Source organism: Pelodiscus sinensis, chromosome 8 (assembly GCF_052426305.1).
Source record: "Pelodiscus sinensis isolate ZL-2025 chromosome 8, ASM5242630v1, whole genome shotgun sequence".
Classification (NCBI taxonomy): Eukaryota; Metazoa; Chordata; order Testudines; family Trionychidae; genus Pelodiscus; species Pelodiscus sinensis.
The window spans coordinates 38,227,033-38,238,898 of NC_143059.1; the positions used below are offsets into that span (position 1 = coordinate 38,227,033).

Here is an 11,866-nt window from a genome sequence, read left to right on the forward strand (position 1 = left end):
TCATTTGTAGATGATAAGCATCTAAGAAAATCTGGCACTTGATACATAAGAATATGTCCCTAGAATTAGTGGACACACTAGAATACATAGGTGTTATATTTCGTTGTGGCATGCTTGGCGTTCACTAGGAATTACTAAATTATCTTGAGTACAGGATAAATTCAGTGAAATCAAATGCCTTTTTAACTATACTATGAACTTACCAGAGGACAAAAGTTCAGCATGGTCTTGCTACAATATCTGACACGGTCACTGTCAGACATCACCTCCAAGGACTCTGTTTAACCAAAGCTGCAGCTAACTTGGTTATAACAGCTTTATCTCGAACAACGAATCATCCTTATATACAGGACGGCCTTGCTATGAGTCCAAGATACATTCCAAAAAAACTTGGAATTATAGTGAAACAACTTAAACCGGGGATTTTTTCTCTCTGCAGCTGACTTCCATTTGCACAATTTTTTTTTGCATGACTTAAGAGTAGGGAATGAGAGGACTTATAATACATCAGTTCCTACAAGTGTCAATGACTTTAGTGTGGAACGGATGTATACTGGGGTGACTTATAGTGGGGACTCCCTGTAGTGGAAAAGGGTTTAAACACAGTTCCTTACCTCAGTTTCTGGCCCAGTGTGGATGGGGATATAAACATTAGTAGCAGTTTTGGGGAACAATATGGAAAGTGAATATGCTATGCCTGTTCTGTGGTTCAAAGATTTTTTGGCTGTGTCTAGACTGCCCCCTCTTGCACAAAAAATATGCAAATGAGGCAAATATCACCATGCCTCATTTGCATAATTAATGAGGCTCCCCTCTTGCGCAAGAACTGTTCTTCCTGAAAGAAGGAGGAAGAACGGCTCTTGCACAAAAGCCTGTTGCACAAAAACAGAGCCTAATTAATTATGCAAATGAGGCATGGCGATATTCCACGCTTTGCCTCATTTGCATATTTTTTGTGCAAGAGGGGGCTATATAGACATAGCCCTTGTGTTTAGAAGTAGACATTTAGCTCTATTTCACTTCAAGATGGTACTCTTTCCTTTTGTAGCTTTGATGAAATGGCTAAATATGACCTTCCGGCAGTGATTGACTTTATTGTGAAGAAAACTGGACAAGAGCAACTGTATTATGTTGGCCATTCACAAGGCACCACTATAGGTAAGTTAAGGGAAATACTGTGTATCTTTAAGTCTGGAAATAGCTGTCCATTATAAGCTAGATCTCTTCCCTCCACTGCGACATACTCATCTATAGTGCACATATGTACCATTTTCCAGTTCCCTTTGTTTCTGCTGCAGATTTCACAGGCAACCAGAAGACAATTTTTAAGGCAATGTCATGTCCTGGTCACTGTTATCTGGAATTCATATTCTGTTCTTTTCAGAATTGCATGTCATCAATCATTCAATAACCCTGATGCAACTGGAGTATGTAGTTAAGATGCACACCAATGATATATCTTTGGCCTGTCCACATTACGAAGTGCATTAACAACATCTTTCAACTAGCTCTTTATGAAATTCTCAGAGAGAGAAGGAGCATTGTATTTGAATGCCCGTGGTTTACTTTGGCCAACTAACATATTAATATACCATTGCCTTGTTTTATCTCAGATCTAGAACAGGATAGTAGCTGTGTAGTGAGCTGGGGTGGCCACTCACTGACCCAGAGGAAGAAGAACCCATCTCTGAGCCCACGTGGGCTGAGCCGGGTGTGGCTTACCCCTTTAACTCCCCAGAAGCCAAGGGGCGGGGCAGGAAGGATAAAAGCCCAGCCCAGGAGCTCAGAAGGGTCCCAGCCACTGGAGGAAGCAGAAGCCTGCCCTGAGCTCTCACGCCAGAGGTTGAGGACTGGTCTGGACCGCCAGGGCCCTGCTTTGAAGAGGATACCTTCTTTACCCTACTTGAGGGGTCAGATGGCGATGACCACGAGAACCAGCAGCCCGTGGGGGGTGGCAGGTAGATGCCTGAGGGGAGTTAGGAAGTGGCCCTGGGGAAACAGGCAACTCTCAGGCAGACCTTATAAAACTTTAGGGTGTCAGTGTGTTGCAGACCCCAGTGGCACCAAGGCTGCCACTGCTAGGGCCTTGGGCTGGGACACGGTGGAGTAGGGAGGGCCTACATGCCCCCTGCCATCCCACATACCAGATAGCAGTCTCCCCACTCCTCGCTCATGCTGGGGGAACTGTGTTTTTTGACTGTCCTCCCCTGAACTAGGGCCAGGACCTTACTAACTGTAGGATTGAGTTTGCTTTGCTGCCCTGTCCTGAACCGAGGCTGGGTCCTTGCTGATTGTGGGACTGAGTTTGTGTTGCTGGCTGCCCTGTACTCAGGGCCCGGGGTTTGAAGGAAGCTGCTAGACATTTATTTCCAGGCCTGAGCACAGGTCAGGGACCCAGGACTCAAGGCAGCCAGCTTACAAGCTGTTATGTAGTAAAATAAACCATTTTTATCTTTGAGAGGCCAGGCTCTTAGAAATTCAGTTAAAGGTTTTTTTTGATGGACAGTAGGAGCCCGCTCGGCATTACAGTAGTTATTTGGGTTCTTCAGTGCTAACAAGAGTGATAAACACTTAATTTATGTGCTCACCAAAGTAAATCTGAGCCTGGCAATACAGAAGAAGGACATATGGGGCTATGTCTACACAGCAGTGGTAAATCGGAAAAAGATATGCAATTTTCAGTATGCAAATTGCGTATCTTTTTCTGATTTACTTTCACAAAAAGGCTTTTTTTTTAAAATTTGGTGTGTCTACACGGCACCAAATTTCAGAAAAAAGTGCTCTTTTGACACATCCCTTGTTCCTTGTAGAACGAAGTTTACAGGGATGGCGAAAGAGCACATCCACTTTTTCAATATTTTTTCCGGTATCCCAGAAAAGCACTGAGGTCTAGACGTAGCCTGAGTGAGGAGGTTCCATTCTGACAGTTGTTTTTCTAACATAATCACATTTTCTGAAATCTAAAACGCACACTCAGGATGCTACTTTCAAATCATCAAAACTTTGTTTTAACACAGTGTTCCATTAAGCAAGGGAAAGGCATTACATTCAAGTTAAATTCACATGAAAAAAGTTTCAGACTGCAAGTGTCATAATCTCATGCTCAAGCTTCAAAGGGAACTTGCTGGTTTTTGAGTCTTTTGAAAATTGCTCCCTTGCTCATCACTTCAAGGTGTGGCCCACAAATGCCGCTACAAAATATTTATATTAAAAACAGCTTGGCTACGTCTACATTGGCATCCCTTTCCGGAAAAGGGATGCTAATGAGATGAGTCGGAATTGCAAGAATAAGAATACTTTCAAGAATAAGAAATCCTCCGGAAAAGGGCTTATTTTCCGGAGAATTGCATCTAGACTGGTGCTTTTCTCCGGCTTATCCCTAAGCCGGAAAAAAGCGGCAGCCATGTAAATGCAAATGCCGCAGGGGATATTTAAATCCCCCGTGGATTTGCAATTCTGACTCATCTCATTAGCATTCCTTTTCCGGAAAGGGATGCCAATGTAGACGTAGCCCCTGTGTTTCCAATTGATCCTTTAAAAATTTTCAAAATGTATGTTCTGATTACAGTTTGTAAATAGTTTTTACAAAAAATAAACGTGTTTTAGCTCCACAGTCATAACTTGGACATCTCTTTCTTCATTTTCAGCTTTCATAGCATTTTCAACCATGCCCCAGCTGGCTCGAAGAATCAAAATGTACTTTGCCTTAGCTCCTGTAGCCACAGTTAAATATGCCAAATCCCCATTGACAAAGCTTGCATTGCTTCCCAATTCAGTTATCAAGGTATGTGATTTCTTCAGACAGAATTTGCCAAAGTTAGTAGGAATTTTTGGTGAGGATTCTAAAATGAGTTAAGGAAAGCCTTATAATATTCAATTATTTTTAGTATACATCCTGCGCCAGAGTTAAAGCTAGTCCCATATCTTAATCCATAATCTGTGTTTACTGTGCCAAAATTTATCCTTACAGTATGATATGGCAGAATTAGAAAACCAATTAGAAGGATAGGAAGACTTCAGTGCCAGGGGAGAATGAAAAAATCTTGGACTAATCAGAGAGTGTATGAATAAAAGGAGAAATGAGAATCGCATAAAATAGTAAATGGTGTAGAGGTAGTAACAAAGCATTACTACTTACCCTTTCTCGTAATACAAGAAAAAGATAGCAGTCAGTAAAACTAAAGGGCATCAAATCTAAAATTGTGAATTGAAAAGGTTTAGCAGCATTCCAAGTAAGTTTTAGATGTTTCTATGGGTAATAAGGATATCCAGTTATTCTAGGTAGGATACAAAATAAGGGATATCAGTCTTATTGCATCAGGTCATAAACTAATCATGAGTTGGCATGAGTCTAGAAGTTACTTCCCCCACTGGCATGATTCTCCATTAAGAGAGTTTTAGTATCTTCCTCTGAAGCCTGTGTTACTGCAGAGACCAGTAACTGGATTAGTTGGACCACTAGCCTGATCTGGCACAATAATGCCAATAACTTTTTCCAAGAGAATGTCATAGAATCATAGGGTGTGTCTAGACTACAGAGTTTTGTCGACAAAAGTGGACTTTTGTCGACAAAACTATACCTGCATCTACACTACCACTGAGTTCTGTCGACATAACGTCGACAGAACTCAGCAGTTTTGTCGACGCTGGTAAACCTCATTTTACGAGGCATAATGCCTTCTGTCAACAAAGTTCTGTCGACAGAAGGTGTTATTGCATGTAGGGTTGTGTGTAGACTGCAGGGTTTTGTCGACAAAGAGCGTCTAGACTATATCCAGTTCTGTCGACAAAGCAAGCCACTTTGTCGACATAACAGTGTAGACGCAAAGGACAGTGTAGATGTAATAACACCTTCTGTCAACAGAACTCTGTCGACAAAAGGTGTTATTCCTTGTAGAATGAGGTTTACTACCATCGACAAAACTGCCGAGTTCTGTCGATGTTATGTTGACAGAACTCGACGGTAGTGTAGATGCAGGTATAATTTTGTCAAAACTCTGTAGTCTAGACACACCCTAAAAGAAGAATTCTTAGCAGTGAGGACTTTTGGACTAGGGAGTTGCCTTCCAAGTGGTAGAACCAACCTCACTTGATTTATTTAAATGTACATTGAACACTACATGTCCCCTATATGACATCTGAGTCCTAGTATTAATAGAGGGAAGGGAAGATTTCATTTCCGATTTGTGTAACTGTAATAAATAATTTTTGTTGTCATTTTACAGATTTTATTTGGCGATAAAGATTTCTTACCCCACAATTATTTTGGTGAAGTGGTTGCTAATTCATTTTGCAGACAGGATATATTAGCAGAGATTTGTGGTAATGTTCTGTTTGTGCTGTGTGGATTTAATGAGAAGAACTTAAATATGGTACGTATAATCTACGGTTATTCCTTGGGTATTTTTTTTGAAAGTCTGATTTTTTTCTTGAAATTATCTGCATTGATTTGTGATAAATAAATAAGTGGAGCCATTTCCAAAATGAAACTTCTTGTGAAATATAAATGTTTCTTTTCAGAGCCGAGTAAATGTGTATACAGCACATTCCCCAGCTGGAACATCCATACAAAATATGATTCATTGGAAACAGGTAGAATTTCAGAAACCTAAAGTGCTCTTTAATCATAATGTGACAGTAATATGTGGTATTTGGCCATCAATCCATTTTCAATCTTCCATACTATTCTGTCAGGAAACACTGGCATTCAGAATAAACTATCAATCTAGATGGCATTGTACATGGAAAGAGAACTTTACAATGACATTGAAGTATTTTCAGAATAAATTTCCAATCCAGATTGCATTGTTTCATAAAGAAATTAATCCTATTTTTAATGGCACGACATAGTATATTTTGCAAACCAGACCCTTGTCAGTATCTTAAAAATATCTTATATGTACAGCAACTTTACAGGGCAGCGCTGCTATTAAGGCCGTGTCTACAGTTACCTGAGTGTGAAGCTGCTGTGATCAATTTAGTGGGGATGGAGTTAGTGGGTCTGGGGATGACCTGCTAAATGAACAGTAGAGCACTGTTTGGTCAACTCCAGTAGTCCACCAGAATGAAAAGAGTAAGGTAAGTCAACTTGAGAGTTTCTCCAGTTGACACAACATGGTATAGACCAGTGTTTCTATATACTGTAGTATAGACATGGTATAGGCCAGTGGTACAAGTACTATGGTATAGACAAGTGGTATGAGTACTTTTAGGGGTACTCAAGAGAAGTCTGGGGGGTACGTCAATTCAACTGAAATTTGGAGAAAACTGAATTTTTGTTTTAAGTTTTACAGCGCTTTATTATTTTTGTACTTTTTACACCCAAAAATTTCATTGCCCGCCTGGCTACGATTAAGTTGTTTAAACAAATGTGTTGCAATGCTAGAAAAAAATGTTGTGTGTCTGAAAACTGTAGGTACTGGGGGTACTTATAATATTTTTTAAAGGGGTACTTTATAAAAAAAGGTTGAGAAACACTGGTATAGATACTACAGTAAATTGAAGATACATTAGCTTCAGTTACATTATTCGCATATAGCTGAATAGCACAACTTAGGTGCACTTACTGTGGAAGTGTAGACAAGGCCTTAGGTTTCTCTTTCTTTGAGTAAGATGCCAGCCCCCACACTTTAATGGGAATGGGGAAAACAAAATATCATTTTTTTTCTGTCTGTCATGCCCTGTGTGTGTGTACATATGTGTGTGTGTGAACATATGTGTGTGTGTGGATGGATGGATGGATGTTGTATAAAAATATATAAGAACGGCCATACTGGTTCAGACCAACGGTCCACCCAGCCCAGTATCCTGTCTGCGGACGGTGGCCAGCACCAGATGCCCCAGAGGGAGGGAACACAACAGGTTATCCTCATGTTATCCCTCTTCTGTCACCCATTTGCAGACAAACAGAGGCTAGGGACAGCTTTCCTACCCATCCTGGCTAATAGCCATTGATGGACCTAACCTCCATGAATCTATATAGCTGTTTTTTGAACCCTGTTAAAGTCCTAACCTTCATCACATCCTCTGGCAAGGAGCGCTGAGTGAAGAAAAACTCCTTTTTGTTTGTTTTAAACCTGTTGCCTACTAATTTCATTTGGTGATCCCTAGTTCTTATATGGTGGGAATAAGTAAATGACTTATTCACTTTTTTTCATGCCAGTCATGATTTTAAAGACCTCTATCATATCCCCCAGTCTCCTCTTTTCTAACCTGGAAAGTAAAAGTCTTTTTAATCTGCCAATATATCTTTTTTGAGATGAGGCAACCACATTTGTATGCAGTATTCAAGATGTGGGCGTACCATGTTTTTATACAGAGGTGATAAGACATTTTCTGTCTTATTCTCTATCCCTTTTATGTTTCCTATCATTCTGCTTGCTTTTTTGTCTGCCGCTGTACACTGAGTAGATGTTTTCAGAGAATGATCCACAATGACTCCAAGATCTCTATCTTGACTAGTTGTAGCCAAATTAGTCCTCATCATATTGTATGTATTGTTGGGATTATTTTTTCCAATGTGCATTACTTTACATTTGTCAACATTACATTTAATTTGCCATTTTGTTGCCCAATCACTTAGTTTGGTGAGATCTTTTTGAAGCTCTTCACAGTCTGCTTTGGTCTTAACTAACTTGAGCAGTTTGGTATCATCTGCAAATTTTGCTACCTCACTGTAAACATATCGCTAAATCATGTATAAATAAATTGAATAGGATTGGTCCCAGGACAGACCCTTGGTGGACACCACTAGTTACCTCTCTCCACTCTGAAAACGTACCATTTATTCCTACCCTTTGTTTCCTGTCTTTTAACCAGTTATCAGTCCATGAAAGGACCTTCCCTCTTATCCCATGACAACTTACTTTACTTAAAAGTCTTTGGTAAGGGACACTATAGAGGTGTAGTAGACATGGTGTAACCACATCCACTTGTGGCTATATGTCTGTTGTAGAGCACGTGTGGTGCTTCTTCCATTCATTACAGTTACCTCAGAATATATGTGATAACCTTGTTTTCCTTCAACTGCTGTCTGCCTATACTTCACCCCTCAGATTTTTAAAGCAGTTGGAATTATTAGTTTCTACAGGTGGAAAAAAACTGCAATCATATGAAGTAATGAACCTATCTTTCCCTCACAATTATGCTAATGTTGTTCATTAAAACTATGTACATTTGATTTTAATGTTTTAATCTAGGCAATTAAAAGTGGTGAATTTAAAGCTTATGACTGGGGAATCCTGTCCAACTATGTGCACTATGATCAGGTATGAGGAAAAAAAATTTCTCGTATTTAAAAAAAATGGAGAGGAGAGGGAAGATAATTTAAGAACCAAATTCAAAATATATTTGAAAATAGAATCAGTTAGTTAGTCTCTTCTTCCAGCTAGAATGTCTAACCTTGCATATTAAAATTAATGTTAATTTTATGTTACTGATTATTTAAAAAAATTAGGAAAACTTATGTCCCAAAATGATGCAATGAATTTTCTGGTTCAAAAATCAAATGCAAACTGAGGAAATTCAAAACTTCTGATTGACAGCTCCCTTGTCCTCAGTACTATCCTTTCCAGAACTAGAACAAATCATTATAAAGTTGTTGTTATTTTTCTCTAATAACATGAAACTTTTCTTTTATCAACTCTTCTTTTAAAGGTTAATCCTCCCTTATACAATGTGACAGACATGCAAGTGCCAACTGCGATGTGGAGTGGTGGAAATGATTTGCTTTCTGACCCTAGGGATGTTGCCCTATTGCTCCAACAAGTCACCAATCTTGTTTACTTCAAGGACATTCCTGATTGGAACCATCTTGATTTCATCTGGGGCCTTGATGCACCTAAGCGCATGTATATTGAAATCCTTGATTTGATGAAGAAAAATCAATGAAAATACTGTGGCTGTAGGAGCGAAGATTTGATTAATTTCTGTTGATATCTATCTTGTTTTTTTTAGTGAACTACAAAAGTATTTGGCCAAAATGGTTTATATGTACTTTAATGAGATTCTATTAATTATCTTAAACATTAGGTTAGCAAAGTCAAAGAAAGTAATCAAACTCACAACATACATTTTTAAAACACCCCACACAAGTATTTAAGTCTTCTTCTTTCAAAAGTAAGTGTCATAAATGAAACGAATCATATTTTCATGACTTTTCTATACAATGGATTAAATGCATAGGTCACAACTGATTATGGGGCTAGACAAGACATGCAATAATAGTGTGCAAATTCAGAAAAGCTGTTACTTAATTTTAAATATGTAATTCCTTTGATGTCTAAGGAACTACACTGATTTTAATGCAGATGAGGGTATGGGCCAGGTTTAATTTCACCTAGAGTCAGAGTCAATATTCCTGTCTCATGACCAAAATATATTCTTCTCTAATACCAGTAATTTCCAATACACACCATGAAAAGATCCAATAGGCATGTCTTTTCATTCTTTCCTTGAAGCAGAAGTCAGTGGGGAAAAAAGGCGATTATAAGGAGATTGTTCTATATGTGTGTCTAGACTACAGGGTTTTGTCGACAAAAGTGGACTTTTGTTGACAAAACTATACCTGTGCCTACACTACCGTCGAGTTCTGTCAACAGTAAGTTGACAGGACGCAGCAGTTTTGTTGATGGTGGTAAACCTCAGTCTACGAGGAATGACGCCTTTTTTCGACAGAGTTATGTCGAAAAAAGGCGCTATTACATCCACACTGTGCTTTTTCAAAAGAGAGTGTCTAGACTCTGTTGAAAAAACAGTTTGCTTTGTTGACAGAACTGGCTGTAGTCTAGATGCTCTTTTTCAACAAAGCCTCTGTCGACAAAAGCCTGTAGTCTAGACGTACCCTATTTGTTGAGCTGGTGTGTGCCATTAACTAAATAAAACTCCTTTGTAATCTATTATCTCCATTTACGTACCTTTTGAATTCAATAAAAATAAAGTTCTTTAAATGTTCAAATTATTATATGAGGATCAGAAAGAATCTAATATTATACTCTTGAATAACAAATAGCAAGCCAAAGTGATGATTACAGGATTCTACTATCTGATGCTCAATTCAATGAGGATTTTTTTTCTCTGGAAGTGGGAGACAGGGGAGGAATTACGTGAGGATTACCTTTTGTGATCCCTCCCTCTGGGGTATCTGGTATTGGCCACTGTCGGCAGATAGGATACTGGGCTAGATGGATCTTTGGTCTGACCCAGTATGGCCGTTATTATGTTAAGACACAATATTAACATGTAGCCTATATTAACATTGAATCAATATTAGTTTTCTGCCAAAAACTTAATTCCAAGACATAAAAGTTTATTTTACTTTATCACAACACTTAAAACAGACTCCAAAATCAAAAGGAGAATCCTGGTCATTATTGTTTAAACTGTGAATTTCTTGAGACTGTACATCATTTAAAAACTTTAAATACTTTAAAACTTTATTTTGCTTATTAAATCCTAAGGCTATGTCTAAACTGGCATGATTTTCTGCAAATGCTTTTAACGGAAAAGTTTTTCCGTTAAAAGCATTTGCAGAAAAGAGCATCTAGATTGTCATGGATGCTTTTGCGCAAAAGCACTTTTTGCGGAAAAGCATCCGTGCCAATCTAGACGCGGTTTTGCACAAGAAAGCCCCGATCGCCATTTTCACCATCAGGGATTTTTTGCGCAAAATAGTCCTCCCCTCTCTACGCTGGCCCTCTTGCGCAAATACATTTGCGCAAGAGGGCTTATCCCTGAGCGGGAGCATCATAGTATTTGCGCAAGAACACTGACAATCTTACATTAGATCGTCAGTGTTCTTGCGCAAATTGAAGCGGCCAATGTAGACAGCTGGCAGCCGCTTTTGCAAAAAAACTTGCCAGTCTAGACGCAGCCTTAAGAGACTAGCTACATTTGAACAAAATTGTGTCTGCCTTTTAAAGCAGTCAGAACATTTGTACATGCATAGGAATCTGAGAACATTTCTTTCCTCCATTGCCACACACATACATGGAGAACTAAAGATGTTTTCAGTAACAATCATGTATGGGATAAAACAAATTCTAGTGGAAAACAAATGTGTCTGAGAGTTATCAAGAGTTAGATGCTACATTTCAGTCTTAGTTATACAGGTTGGCTCTCCCTGGTTTTGCATCCTTGAGACCTGACCGGTCCCAAATGAGGGAATTTTGCCTTCCAGGACACGGCCCCTTCCTCTGGTTTGGCTCTGCTCCAGCCCTGCTGCTCCAGGACTTGGCTTTGGCCTGCTTCTACCAGCTGGCTGGGGCTCTCTGGGGACAGGCTCCACTTCTGTCCTGCCTGGCTGGGGCTTTCAGGGGTTGGAGCTCCGCGACTGCCCCACTGCTGCCGCGCTGGGTTGGGGCTCTGCAGCTGTCCCACTTTGCCTAGCTGGGGCCCCATGGGAGGGGGCGCAGCAATCCCGATGGTGGGGCTCCTCGCTGCTGTACTCCCAACTGGCTCAAACTCCTGGGTGCCAGAGCTCTCTGGTCCACCAACATCCATGATTGTGCCGGACCATGGATGTTGCTGGACAAGAGAGTCCCAGATTTAGGAGGTTCAACTTGTATTGTTCACTACTGCTTACATGAAATAATAGAATAGAAAATACTTACATACTAAAAACCACTCCAATAACAGAAGCATCTTAGGGATGGCTGTAATATTTTTAATTTTTTAATTTGTTTCCAGTGTTTGCTGCTGTCAAACTCTGTAGCTAAAATGCTTTAAATGGATGCTGTCAGTGTTCCCCCTAAACTGCAGGGAGCCCTGAGTGTCTTGACTGGATGGGGCTGATTAATCATCTATGAAGCTGGGCAGCTTATAGGGAACACTGCTAACTGTAACTATGTTTGGCTAGTTGCTTCTGAAA

General features: G+C 39.7%; 1 protein-coding gene across 2 annotated transcripts in view; it reads left to right on the forward strand.

Moving 5' to 3' along the window:
• LOC102457693 (lysosomal acid lipase/cholesteryl ester hydrolase-like) overlaps positions 1-9,961 on the forward strand; it is a 132,677-nt gene extending 122,716 nt beyond the window's left edge. For both annotated transcript variants that reach the window (XM_075935088.2, XM_075935086.2), the window contains exons 7-12: positions 1,049-1,158; positions 3,648-3,784; positions 5,226-5,372; positions 5,521-5,592; positions 8,199-8,267; positions 8,656-9,961. In XM_075935088.2, the coding sequence (XP_075791203.1) occupies positions 1,049-1,158; positions 3,648-3,784; positions 5,226-5,372; positions 5,521-5,592; positions 8,199-8,267; positions 8,656-8,889 (769 nt within the window). In that variant the 3' untranslated portion in view covers positions 8,890-9,961. The remainder of the gene's footprint in view (positions 1-1,048; positions 1,159-3,647; positions 3,785-5,225; positions 5,373-5,520; positions 5,593-8,198; positions 8,268-8,655) is intronic.
• Positions 9,962-11,866: the final 1,905 nt, after the last annotated feature.